The 22,446-nt window shown below is 43.4% G+C and overlaps 1 protein-coding gene across 1 annotated transcript; it reads left to right on the top strand.

Moving 5' to 3' along the window:
- The first annotated feature begins 20,557 nt into the window (after nucleotides 1-20,557).
- Nucleotides 20,558-22,002, top strand: SST (somatostatin). The gene is made up of 2 exons (XM_080816619.1): nucleotides 20,558-20,801; nucleotides 21,643-22,002. The coding sequence occupies exons 1-2, from the start codon at nucleotides 20,664-20,666 to the stop codon at nucleotides 21,853-21,855; spliced, it is 351 nt and encodes a 116-aa protein (XP_080672745.1). The 5' UTR covers nucleotides 20,558-20,663; the 3' UTR covers nucleotides 21,856-22,002.
- The last annotated feature ends 444 nt before the right edge of the window (nucleotides 22,003-22,446 follow it).

Here is a 22,446-nt window from a genome sequence, read left to right as displayed (position 1 = left end):
TGGAGCCGCGCATGTGGGCTGGGAGTGGGGGAAACCGTTCTGGTTGTGATTCTTCTGCAGAGTCAACATATGCTCTGGACAGCTCTCTCTAGGCCTCAGTTTATTCCTCTGCAAAATGGGAGGTTTGCTCTCGGGGATATATAATGGTCCTTCCATTAAAATTTACAGAGGGGGGTCTAAGGAGGATTTAGGCTTGGAAGTAGTAGTAAACCCACGGGGAGGTCTCTTCTCCCTCCACTTCCTCCGCCCCCGTCTCTACCCCACCTTTTGCTCCATTTCCATCTCCCACACCCCATTGGGACCCTAGTAGGTCCTGTCGTGCCCTGGCCTCATCTCAGGTTCATGTTCAGCCTGTGACCTGCCACTATTCCCCTTGGAGGAGCAGTGATCCCTCCCATACATCAATACTCAGTGCATCTTGATTTGGTCCCTCTTTTGGAGAGTCTGCTCCCACCATTCTGAAAGTTTCAGATTTTGACTTTGGTGCTAGAGCTGCACTGTCCACTTTGGTAGTCACTAGTTTTATGAGACTACCTACATTTCAATTAATTAAAATGAAATAAAAATTACAAATTCACTTCCTCAGTTGCACCAGCCACATATCGTGTGCTCAGTAGCCATGTGTGGCGAGAGGCTGCCATATTGGACTATGCAGACATAGAACAACATCACAGAAATTTCTACAGGATAGCACTAGTCTAGCGCTTGAAAGTCTCACTTCAATGTATGTGAATTCATAAAAATCAGAGGGGGGCACAGGTTTAAAGGGTGTATCATGGAGCCTTCTGGGGACTGGGACAGGTAGGGATGCGGTGTGTTAGAGATACACAAATAAATCTGTAATCTCTGTGTTTCTGGCTGTCAGTGGATTAGGATTTGTGGGTCCCAGTCTTGTCTAAACTTATCTCCTGGGAAGGAAGACCCTATTGAAATTCGCTACAAGATGATGGCACTCAATCTCTCTTGCTTTCACTGTGTGTGTGTGGGGGGGGGTATGGGCGGTGTCTGGGAGAATATATTCCTGTGTTTTAAAGGAATGTGTGAACTACAGCTAATTACCACTAATTACACAATGCAGGAGATACTCCTCTGCCATCCTGAATGAAAGTACCATTGCAGCCGATTCTATGGCTCTCCTGTTCCTGGGGATGGTGAAGAAAGGGACATATTAGGCAGATCTGGAATCTTTCAGGTACAGTGGAGCTATGTGTCTCCATCCAGAGGAAGTGATGACCAAGGGGGAAGCATGAGTAGTGGAGGCAGACAGTACCTGTCTTCTAGCACCTTCTCCTTTTCCCAGTCCATGAGACTGCCCCATAGGGGAAATGTATTTGCTGTGCCCATTTTCTTAGGCATAGCTGTGACTTGGGCAATTTGACTCATGGTTCAGTGTGAGATGACCTTGTGTTTATTATTGTCTGGAATAGGAAACAGAAACTCTCCTATTCACCCTCCTAATTCTTTCCTGACATTCACACCTTTCCATAGCCCACCCTTAGAGCATCTATCCCAAGTGGTTTCTAAGAACTGAAGATGAGGTTCAAGGTTGGTGTGTCCAGCTAGTTACGTTTGGAGAGGTGGGTTGATTTGGACACTGTGTCCCACCTGCCCACTGGATATCAGGCTGGCTTGACTCTCCTCCAGCTTCAGCAGGGGGGCTCTGGCGTCTTGTCTGGATTCCCCTCTGAACTTGTAGGCACAGAGAGGCAGGCCATCTGGAAGAAGCTACCTCTCTTTGGTGGGGTGCACTAGAGGTACAGGAGACCAGAGTGTTTGTGAACTGGGAGCTTGAGAGGTTGTGTTCACTTCTGTTAGCTACAGAGAATGCTAAACTGGACCTGGGAAGAGTGTGTGCCTCGTGGGGTGCTGCTCAACTGCAGACACAGGGTGGCTTCTGGGGGTCGGCCACGCTTCTGCCTGTCTCACCTGCTCCAGATGTTGCATCTTGTACCTCCTCTTGGAAGATTCTTTGACAGCACTTGTGCCTCATCCTCCCCTTTCTGTTTCCTCTCTGTTGTGATGTTCCCTCTCTCTCCCCTCCCTTACACACCGGGGTTCCCCTGGAGGCTCCCTGTCGGTCTTCCTGGGTACCATGTACTTGCTCATGTGGTAGGTTCTCATGACTGGGAACTCCCAGTCTTTGCAGCTCTAGGAGCATTGTCACCGAGCTCCAGGCCCACAGACCAAGTGACCTGATCCCTGGGAGCTCCCTCAGCATGACCAAGACTGATCTCTTCACTTTGCCATTCAAACTTGCTCCTCCTACTTCTTAGAAATCTAGGAGTTATCTCCTAATCCTCCCTGACCGCCTTACGCATCCCTGCACAAATGGATCAACGTGTTCTGTTGATTGTTCTTCCCAAGTACCTCTGGCTTGGTCTCTGTTCCTTCCTTCCCACTTTTGGCTGCCCAGACTCATCCTTTGGTGTTCCTTGACTCTGCAGCCTCCTTAATAATCATCACATCTCTAATCTCCCCCCAGACAGTCTGCCCTGCCCTCTACCACTCTCTAGTGATTTCTATTAATCAGATATAGTTAGTTCACTGCTTAAACTCTTCCAGATCTTTCTTGCTAATGGACAAAACTTAGTCTCATTAGCTAGGCATGCCTTATTTTCTAGGTAATAATAATACAGAACATTCATTGAGAAGGAGCTCAATAAGCAGTTGTTATTATAATTTACTGTGTGTGAGGTGCCGTGCTAAGTACTTTGTGTACATTGTCTCATCTAATTCTGAAAACAACCATTTGAGGCAGACACTACTATCATCTTTAGTATGGCTGAGGCTCAGACGCTGGTTCATGTGAACCCAGGGAGTAGGTTCCAGAGCTAATGTTGAAATCCAGGGTCTCTCTGATCTAGAACTTCAGTTCTCGGTCACAGTGTTATCCTGCCAGTCCCAACAAGCCAGTGCTCCTCAAACTGAGATGTCCACTCTCCAGGAACCCTGTCCCCATTTGCCTTTCAGGAGCCTTTTCTTCAGGGTCAGCAGGAGCCTTTGCTCCTGTGTGAAGCCTTCATTTGCAGCCCCAGGCAGCCTTAGGGTCTCACCCCATGGGACTACCTCTGCTACTGTGCTTGTCATGTTGTGTTGTCACTGCTGTTTGCACGTGTGTCTGCTCACCACAGTCACTTGTTTTTCACTTACCTCTCCTCAGTTCCTGACACACAGTAACTGCTTAATCAGAAGGTTGATGGACTAATTTTTTGTCTTGGATGCAGTAAAATCTCCCACACCTTCCCTCCCACCAAGAACCATCCTGTGTATGTTTTGTGGACTGTGGTGCCCCCAAGCTGGGAGGGAAGGACATACTGACTTTTGCCATCTATTATGTATAATTTCAAACCCTTACTAACAGCTCTTGAGATAGGCACTATAATTATCCACACTTACAGAGGGGAAACTGAATCTGAGCAAGATGTTTAGTTTTGCAAGGCTTGGAGCTGGTTAGTGGAGGAGCCCAGATGGCCAACAAATGATGAATGAAATAAGCCTGTATGGCTTAAAACATGACAGCTATTGCGACCCCAGCACCTTGCCCAAAGGGCAGAGCCACCCTCTAACATCTGGATGACATCTGGACTTCAGACCAATAGCTGAAGACAGAAAGGGAGGCTGAATTTCTAGAAACATGGAAACAGAGAAGTCTGAAAAATGTACAAAATTTGTCTACTGGGATAGATGACAGGAAGTTTAGGAGACCTCTTGTAGACATTCAATGTAAGATTAGCCCCATGATCATGTGCCTCTGATGCTGTTATGGGGAATGAGTATTTGTACCCCACTTCTCATGTGGCCTTTGTGACCTGGCAAGAGATGTTTCTTCTTATTAGTTTTTGGTGTCTATGTATATACTACAACTACATCTGTGTATATCTTACAAGTACTAGGAGTTATAGGAAGGCAATGCTCTATAACCCCCATGTGCATCTTTGTGGTGATTTTACACCATTGAATAAGCACAGAGAGCATGCATTGGTTGCTGGTTGGCAGTCTGCATACTCTCTGATGAAGAGTACAGTAAGACATACAGAAGTATGTGATGCCAAGACTCGAGATCTGGGTACCAGCCCAAGGATACAGTGGAATGAATCGGTATAAAACCATTAAAAATCTCTGAAAAAAATGATATGAGGTATATTCTATGGTTATAGGGCTATATTCTTTACATTTTCTTCCATAAGTCAATACACATCTACTCTATTTGATTGCTTGCCTGTCCTAAGTTCCACGATCAAAGGTAATCAGACAATCTCTGACCTGGAGGGCCCATAATGTGCCCAATCAATGCTATGCTAGGAGAGAAGACAACCTAATCATACCTCAGGGGCTTGGGGCTCGGGGCTCAGAATGGTTTCTTAGAAGAGGAGTCATGCAGTGGGTATGTCCTGAAGGATGTATGGAAGTGATTGGGAGGTCAAGACTAGGGCTGGCGGGGAGCCAAGTTCCTCCCAGCTGGAGCAAAAAAGGAAGACCCAAAGGCAAAGTTTGTTTCACATCCAGGAAGCAGTAAGCAACCAAGTACCAAGAAGAAGTCAGGAGGATGGAGCACAAGAGGAATCTGGGAACAAGGCTAGAAAAACTGTGGAAAACAAGGTAGGCTGGAATTGGGTGAAAATAGTTTTCTTGGCTCAAGTAAGGAGTGAGGGAGGAATATTTTGATTTATGGTAAACATTTTATTGTTAGTTTTAGAACTTGTCCTAATTTTTTAGAAGATTTTATTTATTTATTTGAGAAAGCAAGAGAGAGAGAGAGAGAGAGAGAGAGTGAGCATGAGCAGGGGGAGAGGTTGAGGAAGGGAGAGAACCAGACTCCCCACTGAGCAGGGAGCCCGATGCAGGACTTGATCCCAGGACTCTGGAATCATGACTTGAGCCGAAGGCAGATACTTAGCTGACTGAGCCACACAGGTGCCCCTAGAACTTGTCTTTAAAAGAAAATGAAAAGATAATACTGAACAACAATCTTACCCTGGTGCCTCCTAGAAGCATTAGAATGGCTGCAGATGTTGTACCTGACACCACCTGCGAATGAGAGGAAGCATTTAAACTCCCCTCACTGCAATCTCCATCCACACTTCTCTCTCTCCCCAGCAGCTGAGAAGAGTCTCAGCCTCCGCTTTAGGGATAGACACGAACGATGTCTTCAAGTGCTCTGCGGGAAATGAGAATCTGGGGGGCAGATCACAAAACTATTAACTTCAGTGACATAACAGAAAATGTTGTTTATTCAATACTGAAATAAGGTCAATTAACTATTTTAATAATCAATGAAAGTAAGCAAAACTATTAACTTCAGTGACATAACAGAAAATGTTGTTTATTCAATACTGAAATAAGGTCAATTAACTATTTTAATAATCAATGAAAGTAGGCAATTCCGGTCCCAATTGTTCACATATGCTGAATTCAGCTGAGGACAGTTATGGTACAAATGATTTTTCCTTTTTTGCTCTTTTTTATAACTGCAATTCAAACAAATTACTTCCTTAAATATTTGACTATACATATGTCCATATCCATTATAGATATGTTGAACAAGAACAAATGTTTCTAACAGAATAAAATATGCAAAACTTTTGATGTGTGTGGGTGTTCATACATCAGTAAGTGCTTATATAAAAGGTGAGAAAGAGAAAAGCAGCCTCTGGCATCTGGGAGCTGCCCTAACCTTCACAGCTGGTTGTGGTGTTCGCCTGCTGAACACAAACACTTCATAAAACACCAACCTCAACCAGATCATTCTGGGGTGATTCTGGGTCAAGACAAGCATAAGACCACTCTATAACTATATCCGAATAAAAACGGAAGAATGCACATTGTTCAAACTGCGAAAGATGACCAAACAACTCCCCATCGTAGCCAATATGAATGGTTGCTATTTCTTTACCAGTCATATCTCCTGGCTTGTAGATAAGAATAATTAAGATATCCCCTCATAGAATTATCCCCACTTTCCGATAATATCCATTCCGGAGCGCAGCCCATTTACACGAACCCTCCCCCACCTGTCACATGCCCCAGTGCTACAGTGTGTCTTTTCTAATGCCCTCTTACTGAGATGCTTCAAGTTTGCTAAGTGCATCATTGCTCTTTGCAATCAATCAAAAAACACAACTTTGTTCAGTAACATGTGTGTTTCTGGTGGTCTTTGGAAACTGACAAGGAGGTTATATATCACTTCTTCTAGTATCCATGGGGTGTTCGGATGTCTCCGTGAACTCAAAAACAAAAATACATAGAAAGATTTTTTTCTGACTCTGAGATATTTAACTGAGAAAACCAAACAATTAACCAAGTAAAATAAAATTAAAGGATTTAGAAGTTTTAAAAGGGTGTTTCTAAATCTTAGGATAAAAATGAAATATATGTATTTGTCTTTATTTAGAAATTAGGGAGTGCAACTTCATGTAAAAATTATTTCTATTTTCATGCTTTGTAATCCTTTAACAACTTATTTTATAGTATTGGTAGATTTTTAAAAATTTTATTTCCCATAAAAAGTTAGACAACAGGGGCACCTGGTGGTTCAGTGGATTAAGTATCTGAATCCTGGTTTTGGTTCAGGTCACAGTCTCAGGGTTGTGAGATCGAGTCCCACAGTGGGTTCCATGTTGGGTGTAGAGCCTGCTTACGATTCTCTCTCTCCATCCCTCACTGCCCTCCACCCCTGCTAATGCCCTCTCTCTCTCTCTCCTCTAAAAAGAAAAAAAAAAAATTAAACAACAAATGTCTATTCTAGTACTGATTATATTCACATTTTTGGAAAATGTATTTTTACCCATATTCTTAAATCTATTTCAAGAATGTTACATAAGCTATTAATTCTTTTGGTAGAATAGGGACAAATTTCACATACCCTCTTCCCTGCCAACTTGGATTTCCAGTTTTGTTAGAATGATCTAATATTTTATTACTAAATTAAGAAAACCCTTTATGGCTTATATGGTTTCTTTCAAGAACTATATTAGACATATGCATTATCTTTCATAATATTAATTTAGAAATTGACTTTTAAATTTTATTTCTCCTCACCATCTTTATGCCAGCCCACCCCACTTTTAAGGTCTTTATTTTGATTTATTTCCTTCCTTTCATTTGAAGCACTTTTGTGAGAAGCATTTTCAGAGAGGGGCTGTGGTTGGTTTGGCTGTCCAAGATTTCTGTTGCTCTTATTCCCCCAGAATAGCTTGGCTAAGATTATATTCTATGATTACAATACTTTATTTATTTATTTATTTTTGTCTCAAAACTTGGTCACATCATTTCAATGTCTTCTGAAGGTTATTGAGACAGAGAAAAATTTTGTTATCAACCTAATGTTTCCTTTCTTTTACATTGCCTGATATAATGTAAAATGTGTGTGTGTGTACAATAGCCTCGCAAATCTTGTAGAGAATACGGTCCAGAGAGTTTCTGAGGTTTTGCTTGTTTTGTTTTATTTCTTGTAGTAACATTGTCCACAGAGGAGAGGGAGACATTTATCCTGATTTTTTAGATTGTCTTTGTGTGTTTGAACTATAATTTTTCATACACTTAATGACTTTTCTCCCCCGATGCTTACAGCAGGGAGATGGAGGGAGTGTTCTGTTAGAGACTGTGTCGTGTCTCTTCAAATTATTTGGTCTCTGACAAAAGGAGAAGAAAAATGCCTTATTTCCTAGAAGTTTGGTTTACTGGAAGAGAGGTCATGTTACCAGGGGGTTGATAGGGAAGGAGCCTCCCTTAGATGTAGCTACCCTGCATGGCCATAGGAGAATGGCAAAACTGTCCTTTTCTGTATTTAGTGGCAGATCAATTTGTTGTTGTAGATCACTGCTTCTCTCACTGACTGCCAGGAATACCTTATTAGGAGTTGACTTTAATAGCAGTATTCCCTTGCTTTACATTTCTGCAAATTTAATCCAAAATTAGAGCAGTGACTGGATGCTTCCTGTGTGGGGACCTGGTGTAGTTCCAGAGGTGGGGTGGAGACTCGCCCCCTGTGACTGTCCTTCCACTGTCCTTGCCACTTCAAGCCTGGAAAGATGAGTAAGTACTCTTCTGCTAGGAGAGCTTGTCTTTTCCTCTTAGGGCTGAGGTGAACTTTTTTTTTTGGCATATGGAGATCCACAGATTGGTCCACACTCAGTGGCATTGGGCTTACCACAGCATCATAAATATATCTCTCAGCATTTTGAGAATGTAACATTTGTGGTTCCCAGTGAATATAGATCTCTCTCTCTACTTTACATTTGATTACGCCACAGGGAATTTGGAAAGTTTAGAAGGTTTGGAGGATAGGTGCATTGGCTGACATGTACCACCTTGAACCTGAAGGTATAGCTTCTAATTTGGATTTTAAAATTCTACTCCTGTAAACTTACTTGAATCTTCACTAGATCAAGATAGTTGTAAATAAATAACCTATATAGATTTAGATACATATTAGGTGATATTAAGTAACTATTTTTAGAAAAATTAGTATATTGTATTCATGCTTCTCTGGTCCTTCAAAGAGTTATTTTCTTAGGTGTGACTGACCACTAGTTCTCTCCTAAAATCCTTTGTCCCATTTTCCACAGTAATAGGATCTTAGCTGGGCACACAACCTTGTAGAACAAAGCCTGCTTATCCCAGACCCTTTGCAGGTAAGTTATGTCTTTGTGACTAAGTTCTGGCCAATAGAACCTAAGTTACACAGAAGTTACAGATGAAAAGCATTGGGGAAACTTTCTTAAAAGAAAGTGTGTAGGTTACAGATGGCTGTTTAATAGAAACTTAGTGGCATAAAACAATAGTAACCACTTTGTTATCTTTCATGGCTGCTGAGGGCAGAAGGAACTCAACTGAGGGCTTCCGAGGGCTGTCTCTCATGCAGCTGCACTCAGTTGCGGGAGCTAAAGCCTGGGGGACTGGCTGGGTAACTTTTTTCATGGAGCCCTGAGTCTCCTTCATGTGGGATATTGGGCCACCAGGCTGAAGGTGTCAAGAGCGAGAATCCCAGTGAGGAAAGCAAAGTTTAAAATTTCTTTTGTGACTTAGCTTGGCAATCACATAGTGTCAGTGTACCATATTCTAATCAGAACAATCACGAAATTTGCCCAGTTTCAGAGAGAGAGAAAATAACTCACCTTTCAATAAGAGTGTGTCAAAGGCACATCAAAAACATAAGGATTGGGATCTGTTCTTATTCCCACAGATAATGACCATGTGCCCTTTGTTCTCCTCACCTTTAATTTTTTGAGGGGAGGGGAGTTAAGCCAGCTGCCTCAACACAGATATACTATCTGTGGTCATGAGGCCAAAACCACACATGACAGAGAGACAGATAGAAGTTACCTGGTACCTAATACCACCAAATACCTTATCAGCCATGGATCATTAATTTTATGCATGAGAGAAATAAACATCCTGGCTCTTAAAGCCCCACGACTATTTTGAATTTTGGGTCACTTGGAGCTGAACCAGACCACCAGGAACACATCAGGGTCCTAGTTCATCAGTCTGCACATTGGAGCCTGAGTCACATAGCATCAAGTGCTGCCTCCCAAACTCACCATACATCCCTGCCATTCTTGATGTCCAAGGCTGCAATTCTCTGGTCCTCATTCTTCACCAACAACTAGCTTACTCCCCTCCTTTAAGCCCAACAACAACAAAAAATGCTCATCTTTTAGGAAGCTGTCTCAGATGCCTAGAGACAGAATTAAGGACATCATTCAGCACATTCTCACACCCTGTTTTGTGAGCCTACACTTAACAAATCCACACTATCTTGAATGACAGCTATTAACATATCTTGGAATCTCCTGCTGCCTTATAAATTTCTTGAGCATGAGGAGCATTTTACATTTATCTTTATTGTCTTCCTGCTTGGCAGTTTTCCAGAGCACCCACCTCAGTGTCCCTCATGCTCAATAAGGCTCAATAATTTTGTTCTATGAATCCCTATTCACTTTCTCCCTGATGATAGGAGAGAATTTTGTATTCATAATTTTGTATTTTTTTTAAAGAGAGCACTGCCTCTGGATTCATTTTTTCCTTGGAAAATATGAAATGGGAAATGTTCTATGAGGAACAAGTAGAAATTGATAGAAGGAAATGTGCACACAGGTCCTGCAGACACTTGGAACAGGATGAGGTGTTCAAGAAAGACTAAAGTGTATGGCCACTTTAGGAACTGGTGAGCCCATGTATCCTCTGGAGGGTGAAGCATTGGTGCGAACCAAACTTGAAGAAGTTGAAACCACATTTCTGACAGTATCAAAAACCTGAATAAGGAGCATGACTTTTTTTTTTTTTTTTAGGAGACAGTGATTTTTTTTTTTTTGGAGGTTTGAAGGGAAAAAATGATGTCATCAGATATGTATTTAGAAGTTGAATCAGGCCAAGTGTGTAGAATATATTTGAAGGAACTGGGTTGGGGGTTGGAGAAGAGAGCCAACAATGGGAGGCCAGCTAGGAAGTTTTTAAAAATAGTTCACAAGAGACATGATATGGTCCTGAATTTGAGTGGTGGCCTACTATGACAGCAATGGAGAGAAATAAAAACGAAACTCAGACCTATAGAATTCACAAGAGGTGATTACTTATATGTGACATCAAAAAGGAGAGGGAGAGAAATATGATATGAGAAGAAGTAAATTTAGGCATTATTGGGGGGGTAAATGTGATAGTCAAAGACAGTAGGGTCAACATTCATTCAATATTTGACCAGCATTTTGTGACTATTTCATACATTCCAGGCAATCGGCCATAGTCTCTGCTGTTGAGGAAAACCCTTTTGCCAGGAGCTCAGCATGCAAACAAAACATTGCTAGAGAGTAAGGTAATTACTACAATGAAACATAACAAAACAACACACAGATAGCCCTCTTATTTCAGAATTGTTTAGATGTGCAGGTCTGCTGCTTTGGGTTATGGGTTCTAGAAGAACAGAACCATATAAGGTTTGCATCAGTCCTCTGGAGTTGCCAGAAGTAAATCTATACAGAAATGCCCAGCCTCTTTTAAAGAAGGAAATGAGACTCTGGAAGGATCTGGAAGACATAGGTTGAGGTGGGCATGGGATCTGAGGACTGAACAGGACTAGAAGGTTGTTGCTGGTTACAGGAATGTTTTCTTACCTCTTTCACCTCTCCTTGGATCTAAGAATGGAGCTTTCCTGCTACACTAGTCCTCTTAGAAACCCAAAGCTGACTCTGTTCCCTTTGACCCCTGCTGTCACATGTTGATTAGCCAAAGGGTTTATTTTTTCCCAGGGCATGGCATTGGTTCATCAGTTTATGATAAAACCTTTATGACTAGGACGTGCAGAAGTAGGGCAAGGGGAAGACGGCAAAAGAAGAAGATGGTGGTGTAAAAAGGTTGAAAGCTGAGTGGATTTCCCATGATGCTGTGGGAAAGAGAAAATCCAAAAACCCCAAAACCCTCCATATTTGTGTTGTCAGCATTCAGACAAGTACCCACCTGCTACCAATTCACTGTGTGGTTTGGGCAAATCATTGCACTCCTCCAGGCTTTTATCAGCACACCCACCCACCACCCCTGCTACACTAGGCCTGGTTTCCAGTTTGACCAACTGACATATACAGACATTGAAGAACTTCCCAGGGAAAAAATTCTACTGTATATATAAGTGCGATTCAGTTAATTCAGATATGTCTGTCTGAAGGAGGGTGGGATGGGGTCTTGGAGTATTAAAGGTAAGAATTGTTCTGAGAAACATGTGCAGAGGTGTATGTGTGCCCTGGATAATGATGTAAAATGTTTTTCTTGTGTTGGTGCAGTCAAAAGTTTTGGAATCACCAGTATAAGAGCCCCGGACATGGCAGTTGGGGGCATCATGGAGAGAGCGATGGTCCAGGGAAGTGTCCTTGGTCCTGGGCATAACGCTGGGAAAGATGGGTCTGGGCAGACACAGCAGTGAACGGGGATGGGAACGGCTACAAAAGGGAGCTCCCGACACACATGAGATATCCTTGGTGGGTCTCCCCTTCATGAAGGAACCTTGCAAATGTACTGACAAGTGGGTGAAAAGGGAGATTATGTAGGTCAATGATTCTGAGACCAGCTATAAATGGGAAATGGATTGTGAGTACAGTTCAGGAGGCTGGAGGGCATTTGGATAACACGTAGGAGGGTGGTTTATATTAGATCTGCAGGGTTCAAACTTAGTTTTCCCTTCAGGACTTTTGTAGCTATGAAACTCTGTGGCAGAATCCTGTGCAGAGGTCCAGAAAGAATTTCTGCAACATGCCCTTGCCTGTCCTGGCTGTCCCTGAGTCCCATGTGGAGCAAGCCCTAGGCCTAATTTGGGAAGCCTGTAATGACTAACACTGGCTCAGAAGGTCTCTGTGGTCCCTTCTAGGGCAAATTCTTTGATTCTATGGCTCAGGCAAAATTCTGTGTCATTTATCAGATTGTGACTTCTTTTCGAAGCCAAGATTGAATTTTAGTCATCTCTGAATCCCTAGCATGGCACCTGTTACAAAGTGTTCAATAATCGAGTGTTTGATGAAAGTGAGTCTTTTTTGCCTAGTTCTTTGCAACTCTGGGACCAACACAGTGCTCTCTGCAAAGAGGGTGCTTTTTAAAAAGTTGGCAGAATTAAATGAATCAAATCCGGCCCTGAAATTGTAGATGAAGCTGTCATGTACGAATACAGCCAGCAGAGGGCAGAAGAGTTCAGTTTAACAACATCTTCTGCCTCCCGGAGCCAAAGCAGCTATGCTCAGCCATGGCAGCGAGAGCAGGTCTGTTTGTTTCATGGGATTAGGAAATGCACAACCAGAAAACGATGGAGACACAAAGCATGAAGGCCTGACACATTAATCTCCAAAGCGGGGTCTAAGGAGGATTTAGGCTTGGTGGCAGCAGTAAACCCCCCAAAGGCAAAGCCAGGCCCACTGTGCTCATGTTCTGCTCAGTCAAAACAGGCACAGGAGGTGAAAAGGATTGTTGGGGATGACTGAATTAAGAGGATGAGAGAGAAGGTAGACAGGGGCAAGAGCAAGGAAGGGAGACGAGAAGAGAAAACACAAGAGAAAGAGAAAGGGAGAAGAGGCAGAGCAGATTGAGAGGGGAGAGGGAGAGAGGCAGGCACGGTTTGTGATGCCAGCATTTTCTAGAATTAAGTTCTTCAAAGATACAGGCTCTGCATCAGAATCTTTGCACAGGGGACCCCAGCATCTATGCATTAAAAATGTTTCCTAGGCAATCATGGTGTGAAGTCAGGCTTAAGAATCATTAGTCTGGATGAATATTCGTAATTTTGAGTGTGAGGAAATTGGAGTAGCTGTAGGGCTACTTTTCCTCCACAGGACATCTCTGTGTTTGTGTAGCCTCTACCACACGCTTCAAAGTGCAGGTCTTAGGATCAGCCCGAAGAGGAGCTTCACCATCTGTTCTGTACTATTCTGCGGGACAGGGCTCTTCTCGCCTCACTTCTCAGACCCAGCTCTTCCGCGGATGGCTGCCCTGGGAAGGTGCGTGGAAGACCCCAGATTTAACACCTTGTTTTTAGGGGGCAGGTAGGAAAAGAGAATGGAGAGGTGTTCTCTGGGTGGCACAGTGGGGCAGAGCTCAGTTGTCACTTTACTGGGGAGCCCTGAAGAGAAGTCATAGATCAACAAGTGGGAGGCTTTTGGAAAGATTGATGGACCCACGATGAGAAAGGGAAATTGAGAGGAGAATTAGGGACAAAGTTTCCTTACCTACATCTAGTAGGACAGGAAATGTTGGAGGGGCAGAAAGAGTTGTGACATCAGCCCAGCTGCATACTGTGTAACCTGGGCCCTCTGTTGCCTTGTCCGCTTGATATTAACACACTCCATTAAATGTAACACAGGACGCAGACATGGGCTCACACTGTTATTCACTCCTATGGTGTGCCATGGACATATGCCCATGTCAGTGGTCATGGATGTGTCCTCCTTAGGCCTTTCAAGAGATGTAAAAACTCTTAAATTTTCAGTGACTATATTAACATTTTTGTATTATGCCTTCACTTCATTCTTGGCTTATAGGAACAATTATACTGAGCAGTGTTTAAAGGTTTCTCTTTCTGAAGCTCAGGAAGGACTAAGGGCCCCGTGGATATGTATTCCTAAGAGTGTCAGCAGTCTAGGGTTGGGGTATGCAAGAGCATACAAAAGAAAAGAGACTGTTTTCTAATAGTCTTAGAACTTCTAGTAGTCACAGTTATGTGAGGTTCATGATGTTTATCCTACCTACAGAATCCATAGAGACCTCATATATAAGGAGAGAGAAGTTTATCTTCATCCCAACATATATTTTTTATGGACTACTCTGTACTTCACATTTTTATGGTCTCCAAGGAGGATACAAACACAGCTGAGACAAGGTTTCTCCTCTTCTTACAGATTCCCAAGGAATGGAAATATAAAGTGATCTGTGAGAGTCTCTACTAGGAGCACAGGAGAAGGTCATATTGATTCTAAAATACTCTTGTGAACATCTTAGAGTAAGTTGTCCTATGTTAACAGAGATGTGTTCCAGGTGGAGGGAGGTTCATGCACATAAAAATGGATGCAAGAGACTTCAGGGTGTATAGAGGAATGAGCAGGTGGCCAAGGGTACTGGGAGGCCTGGGATACAGGGAGAGACACAGAGTGACACTGACCAGGAAAGTCAGGGGCTGAGGAAACATGACTGTTAGGCAGATCTGCTTGAATTTAAAGTGCTTGGTACTGGGGAGTCATTGAAACCTTTTGAGCTGGAAAGTGACAGGATAGAGACCAGATAGAAAAATTCTGCAAGAGACCAGTCTGAGATGTCACCACCCAGTCCTTCTCATAGAAAAAGTTAACCTTACAGCCTTCATTCATTAACACACTCATGCTTCATTATCTAATACAGTCACATTAGGCCAGGCTTTGTAGAAGTTGGTGAAAGCCAATTTGGCAGGAAAGTCTGACTCCTCTACCATCAGCATCTATAGAGGCACGAGCTGGGACTCCACCAGTTGAAGTGCAGCACAACAAAAGCCCTTAGAGGATCGTAAGTTTTCATTCTAGGGCTCCATGGTGATAGGGTTGCTATAGAAGGAAGGTACCTATGGAATTCTCCTGTACTCTACCATTTGGCAAGAAGTCTGCATGCTCCCCATAGACTGCCCCATCACCCAAGCCACAAGCCACCAAGTTTGCCCTCTATTGGGTGGGTCATATACTCCAAATCGGTCTCCTCCCAACTTAAGTCAAACCTTGAGACAGCTATAAATCTAAGACAATTCAATAAATGAATTCACACTAAAGTGTTAATAGCTATGGAGTTTTGAGGTCTATGTCTCCAAGGAAAAGTATATAAAAGAAAAGAGACTATTTTCTAATGAATTAATTCTAGTACCTGTGTGCTGGATTTCTATGGAAGAGATATTCCTGGGCCTTCAAATCATGTGTGCTCTGTGTGAGGCAGGCCTGCTTCCCTCGGCGGGTCAGAGCATCAGCAGGGACAATGAGCACCCAAAACCTGGTTCATTTTTATCACCTATTGGCTTACAACTGGCTGTGTTCATCTGAGTAACAACAACAAAAATAGGCCTTTATTTTTTACCATGTGTTATGGGTTACCAAGCACTTTCTCTTACATTGTCTGAGCTGGTTCTTAAATCCTATTTTAGCAAAAGCAAGGATTATCACACCCATTTGAAGCAGGAGAAAACTGAGAACTTAGGTCTAGGGGCCTCAGACATCCGAGCCAGGGCTCTTTTCTGATTCCATGTTGCTTTTCCCACAGCCTGAAATTCTCACCTTCTCCTTCTCCTCCCCCTCCTCCTCCTCCTCCTCCTCCTCCTCCTCCTCCCCCTCCTCCTCTTTCTCCTCCTTCTTCTTTTAAGATTTATTTGTTTGAGGGGGGAGGAGCACACAAGCAGGAAGGGCAGAGAGAGAGAGGAAGAGAATCTCAAACAGACTCCACAATGAGCACAGATCCAATGCAGGGCTCCGTCTCACGACCCTGAGATCAGGACCTGAGCCAAAGCCAAGAGAGATAGATGCTTAACTGATCAAGCCACCCAGATGCCCCTTTCACCCTCTTCTGATTGGGAAATAAAATGGCTTTTCATTTGCAAAATATCCAGGAATCTTCGTCAGAAACTCACTTCCTGTACTCTCAGGAATTTGTGGAATTTGAAGACATTTTAGAGAGTCTGGATTAGTCTTTTGGGATTATCAGTGGTTCTTCTCATTTCCTTAACTTGATATCCAAACAAGCCATTAGCATGTCCTTCAAACCTAATCAGGCCCCATTTCCTTCATGGCTATCACTCCAGCCCTAAATACCATCTTCTCTTGCCTGAATTAGTCTGGGGAATATGGTCCCCAATAACAAGCACAAACCACCTCCTCTTCCAAGGATACAGGTCCCGGGGGGCTTGTTGTTGGAGGCCTGGGTTGGGGAGGTATGAAATGCCTTTCTGTTCGGCCAACCAGTTGGGCCACTACTGTTTAAAGGAGAATGTGTCCCTTCCATTCTGACTCCTCTTTTCTCTTAAATGATTCTTAGGCTCTGTCTCTGCTTCTATGCCTGCCCTTCTACAATTAATTCTTTGCTTAGCAAAGAATTAAAGGCATTACTTTCAAAATATCAAATCAGGTCAGTCCCTTACTCAAACCTACCCACTCCAGGAAATATTTCCTTAACAGAGCCTTCAAGGCCCTATGTGATCTGGCTCCTGCCTGGCTGGCTGGCCTCATCTGCTAGCCCTCTCTGATTCACCTACTCTGTTCTAGTGCCCCTGCCTAGATATTTAGCAACTAGATATCTAGTTGCTGATATTTGAATGTACCAAGCATGCTTCCACCTCAGAGCCTTTGCACTGACTGTCCTTCCACCTGACAAGGAAATGTCTTATTGCAGATATTTGCATGGCTAGCTCCTTCACCTCATTCTGGTATCTGCTTAAATATTTCCTCCTCAGAAAGATATTCTCTAACCTTCACACTCTATATCTTGCATTAATGTTTATCAATTTGGATACATATTAATTAATTATTTGATGTGGTTATGTTTTGTCTCCCTTAGTAGGAATTTGTCTATCTAGTTCACTGTTAAATCATTGACCTCTCAGCAGTGCAGATTCTCAGTACTTATGTGTGCAAAGAATTTGAGTGAATCAATTTTACAGAAGGAGAAACTGAGGTCCAATGTGGGGAGGGCAGGTCAGTAGCAGAAGCAAGACTCAAGAGCAAATATTCTTTCTAACAGGCCTATGAAATATTCCCGGCACTGGCCTCCTCCTTCATATTATATAAAAGCCAGAATCTTTTTCCATATAAAGTCCTCGTTTTGAGAAAGAAACAGCATTTTTATATCACAATGTGGTTTAGTTTGTCCCTTTATTTCTTCAAACTTAAACTCTTTGATTTTTAAGGCTGGAAGAAACCACAAAAATTACCTATCAAGTCTTTTATCTTGCAGATGAGGAAAGCAATGACCAACTGGATCATGACAGATCCAGAACTGGAACCTAGGTCTCTCAACTCCCGGTACAGACACTTTGTACTTCCCTGCATTGCTGAAGGTTGAGCATCTATATCTGCTCACAATTTACTCTTTCTCATTAAAATGGGTTTCTATGCCTCATATTGGCAAGTAGTCACCCCCAAATGTACATTTCATAGGGTGGTGGGATATTGTTTCCAGGTATCTATCACATGGAAGAGGCCTGGATGCTTTCTGTAGACACTTGGTTACTGGCTCCAGGCTGTTCAGCCAGGTATCTCTTGCATCCTAAGAACAAGGGGGAGTGTGAAAGGTTCTAACATGGAGTAACACCCTCCCTCTGATCTTGCCACTTCCTGGTTGTGAGCCTCTGTGAAAGACACCTATGCTCTCAGGCCCTTAATTTTCTTCTTTGGGAGATTGGGCTAGCATGCCCTAATGTGCAGATGAGGAAGTACTTTGTGAACCACAGAGGGCTGCATAAGGATGGGGAGAGGTGATTCCTGGAGACCAAGGTCTGAAATAGCTCCTCAGTACAACCACAAACCCCTCCCCCTTCCAGGCTTTGGAACTTGGAAGAGAAGCCCTGGGGGTTGGCTGCAGAGGGCTTAGGTTGGGGAGGTATGAGTTTCCTCTGGGCTACATCAATGTTTATGCAAAACTTGATCATGGAGGATTTTAAGGAAGAATTCCTGTCCCCTTTTGACCTGGCTTGTCTTCTCCAGTGGTTCTTAGATGCTTAACAATGCAAGGATTATAAAACAAAACCAAACTAAAACAAATCCCAGAAATCAACTTATCCACTGCCCTAGCACTTCAGCAGGGCTATGAAGGAAGTAACAAGACCCAACTACGCCCATATAAGTATTTACATTGCTAGAGACCTCGAGTATTTTTCCTGAGAAGCAGGAGAGGGAGGGAGAGGCTAGAGGCAGAGGCCTGGGTAGATATCAGCCAGGCTGGATGGGAAGGGAAGTGCAGAGAAGGAGAGAAAGAGCCAGATCTAACCAGACTGAAGTCAGAAAATGAGAGAGGGGGAGCTGCAAAGAGGAGTGAAGAGAGGGGGTATAGAGAGAAAACAAAAAGATAGAATAGGAAAGATTCTGAGAGAAAGTCAGAGAAAAGTTAGGGAAAAGGAGAAAGAGGAATGAGAAGCAAGGACAGAGGCCGAGGATAAGGACATGGGAAGAGAGGAGCAGGAGTCTGGGAAGGGGAAGTCATAGAGATCCCAGAGCACAGAGCAAGGGAGTGGGGATGCAATTTGTTCCTGGGCTGGCTGCTGTTATAGGAAAACTCTCCTTCTCTACTCAGTGGGGCTACCAAGGACCAAGTCTCGGCCAGAGGAGATGTGAAATTATTTGGGGGGGGGCTGGGGGGGATGGTGTCTGTGGACAACTGGGCTAATATAATTAGATTCTGAGTCTCCTGTCAGGGGCCAAGGAGTTTCCAGGATATATAGAGAAAAATAACATATAGTTCCTAAGTTGGGTTCCTCTGTCCCAGATTCATTGCCCCCCTAGACTATTCCAACACATGTCAGTGACTTTTTAATGCCCCAATTGTGGCTGGCCTTGTCTGGACCTGCCAAACCCTGGAAACTTAAACACTCCTTGTGGACTTTCTCACAGCCTTGGCTTACAGACACAAAAGGACATGGTGACAATTCTCCAAGCCATTCAGGACACCTCCCAAACCCTCCTGCCTTTGAACATGGTAGTTTTGGTCTCAGTATTGAGAATATATACAAGATGCATGGCTGGGGACAGGATTGGTCAAGTTCTTTGATTCACTTGATTCCTGGAGACAGAGAATATCTTTTTAGCTTTTGATGAGCTTGAAGGACATGCACTGTTAGCCCTGAAAGAGCCTGCAGGGATCATCTAGTCCATGCCGGGACATTAGCTAGTTCTTCCTTAATAACAAATTATTTGGGGGGGGGGGCTGTTGAAACTCTGGTCTGGACACCAAACATCCAACCAGACTACAACCACAATTCTAGGACAGTATTTCTTAACTTTCCTTTTAATGTGTGTAGGGAGCAGGGGAGTTCTGGATCTAACCAAGAATCTATTGATTCTCTTGCCACATAGACACAGAATAGTGGTCACATGTGTTCAGGGGGTTCTTGGATTTTGCATGTCCAGAGTGGGGGTCCTTGACCTAAAACTGATCCTCCTGGCCGGGATCTGATAGATAACTTAGAGCTGAGTGAAAATAACCCTGGTCTTGAAATGTGGTGATCTTGCCCTTGCTGAAGCTGTGCAATATTTGGGCCAGAGCATTGCACTACCCATCACTAGACTCAGCAACTCAAACTCTGAGGTTTAGTAGATGGTTTCTGAGATCGCTTTCCAGCTCCAGGTTTCGAGGCACCAAAATGAAGTCAGGCTCACTTTTTAAATATTTAGTGTGTTTTGTCACAGTAGAAAGGCAGGCAGACCAGAAATCTTGCAGCTGCTGAGAAAGCAGGATGGAGGGTGAGACTAAGGTACTTTCCCCACCAGTGTAGAGATAACTGAAGTTCTTTTAGAATCCATCACATCTTAATTTCCAAGACTTTTCCACAGAGATAATGGAGAAAGAAATGATTCACTCCTAACATCCACATTCCATCTCAAATCTGTTTTTAGAAGAATGATTCTGAATCCCCCCTTCTCCCACACAAATACTTTTGCATTTGTCTGACCCTCTTAAAATGTTTGAGTATGATGAAAGACAGAGTTGTCTGGGTACATTTTGTGTCTGCAGGGGTCTGTGATGGAGCAGTTGCTTCTTCCAAGGCTGGGGGTTTGAGTGTATGTGTAATTTAGTGTGTGCGTGTGCATATGTATGAGTGAAATCATGGAATGTGCGTGTGCACAGCAGTGACAATATAAAAGATTGTATAGATACTGTGGTATGTGTAAAATCATGTGGGCCTATGTGGGTGAAGGATTATGATTTTTTTTTTTTTAAGTAAACCACTTTGGATTGTGTATCCTCCTCTTACTTCTGTGATTGATTTCACGAGGGTAATGGTGCGTAAAAGCGCTGGTGAGATCTGGGGGCGCCTCCTCGTCTGACGTCAGAGAGAGAGTTTAAAAAGCGGGGAGCCGGTGGAGAGCACACAAGCCGCTTTAGGAGTCGCGAGTTTCAGAGCTATCGCTGCTGCCTGCGGATCCTCTCCTAGAGTTTGACCAACCGTCCTCTCGCTCGGCTTCCCCGGCGCGGAGATGCTGTCCTGCCGCCTCCAGTGCGCGCTGGCCGCGCTGTCCATCGTCCTGGCTCTGGGCGGTGTCACCGGCGCGCCCTCGGATCCCCGACTCCGTCAGTTTCTGCAGAAGTCCCTTGCTGCTGCCGCAGGGAAGCAGGTAAGGAGACTTCCTCAACGTCTTCCCTTCCCTCTCCCGAATCCCTCAATCTTCTCTGAGCCTTTACCCTACCCCTTTGGGTGGATTTAGGAGGTGTTCCTGAAGAGTTTTGGTGCTCTTCTGGGTCCCTCAGCTCCCAAAGCTCTCAGGAAAACTTTTGAAGTCCAGAATCTCCTCTTACCTGTTTTTTTTCCTGGTCAGCGCAGTCGGTCACAGTTCAGGTAAGTTCTCTGGCATTCAAGAAAATCCCAAGACCCGGGTAGCTGAGCAGGAAGGGATGAGGCAGCCATCCCGCAGGGCTGAACGCGGAGGTGCTGGCCCAGGTGCTGAAAAAGAGCGGACCTCTGAAGGCTCCCTTCCCGAGCAGTTCCTCCCTCTACGTTGCTAAAGGGCACCCTGCAGACAAAACACAGTATGTTTAAGATTGTGAAAGGTCTCGTTCCCCACAGATAACTTAGCAAAAACGGTAAGAACAATTCCAGTGTGTAGCTCATGAGCTGGGAATTGAAATTGGATTAAACTGTTCGCACTGTTTTATCTTTGCAAAACTGTATTAACAATCTTCTATTTCTGTGTGTATGCGTGTGTTACATCTACAGAGGCAGGAAACATGCAGAAACATTTGAGTATTTTTAGTCTATATGTGTAACTCGGTGATTATAGCAACTACCCTTATTTTAAGTGTGCAAAAGATTTTAAGTGTGCAAAAGTGCACAGCTGTGAAAATTGGGTTTGCGGTGTAGCTGAATCTACTTTCCAAGTTAGGCTTTGCCATTTCTTTTTCTCCATCACCCACCATCATCCTCATCCCTTCTCTCTATATCCTTTGTACCCTCTACAGGAACTGGCCAAGTACTTCTTGGCAGAGCTGCTCTCTGAACCCAACCAGACAGAGAACGATGCCCTGGAACCTGAAGATTTGTCCCAGGCTGCTGAGCAGGATGAAATGAGGCTGGAACTGCAGAGATCTGCTAACTCAAACCCTGCCATGGCACCCCGAGAACGCAAAGCTGGCTGCAAGAATTTCTTCTGGAAGACTTTCACATCCTGTTAACTTTATTAATTATTGTTGTCCATACAAGACCTCTGATTCCTTTCCTCCAAACCTCATCCCTTCTCCCTAATCCCCCAGTCCTCAGCAAGACCCTTGCATTAGAAATTGAAGACTGTAAATAAAAAATAAAATTATGGTGAAATTATGAAAAACAAAAATTTGATTTCTCATTGTGTATCTTTTTATTCAATAATACGGGATTAGCTTCAGTTGTGATTTCAGTCAAGTTACTTGAGTTAGGCACTCAAAATCTCACAGACATAACATTTAAAATTCACTGTGGTAATAAAGGTTCTGTCCTAAATGGAAAGCCTTATAGTTTGGGTCATTTCAAACAAATAATTTCAAATAACTCTATGAATTCTAGCTTTAACCCAGTGGCAATTATTGGGTAAGGCTGCAGCAAATATCAATTACATATTAAATACAATTAAAATTAGATATTGAAATGAGTATTTATAGGTAAATGGGTAAGCAGGCTGAAATATCCAACCATCCACCAGGCTAATATGTAAAATACATGAAAAATGGAATGGAGAAATCATTTAGAAGCTGAGGGAAAGAAGCTGGCTTAAATAGCTAAAATGAAGT

This window comes from Martes martes (assembly GCF_963455335.1).
Source record: "Martes martes genome assembly, chromosome: 1".
NCBI lineage: Eukaryota > Metazoa > Chordata > Mammalia > Carnivora > Mustelidae > Martes > Martes martes.
Note: the sequence above shows the minus strand (reverse complement) of the source record. Positions and strands in the feature narration are given on the sequence as shown.

Excerpts from the sequence above, each read along its gene's own strand:
- SST (XM_080816619.1), top strand. The coding sequence starts at position 20,664 with ATGCTGTCCTGCCGCCTCCAGTGCGCGCTGGCCGCGCTGTCCATCGTC. Across the intron at positions 20,802-21,642 it reads CTGCTGCCGCAGGGAAGCAG|GAACTGGCCAAGTACTTCTT; the intron begins GTAAGGAGACTT and ends TACCCTCTACAG.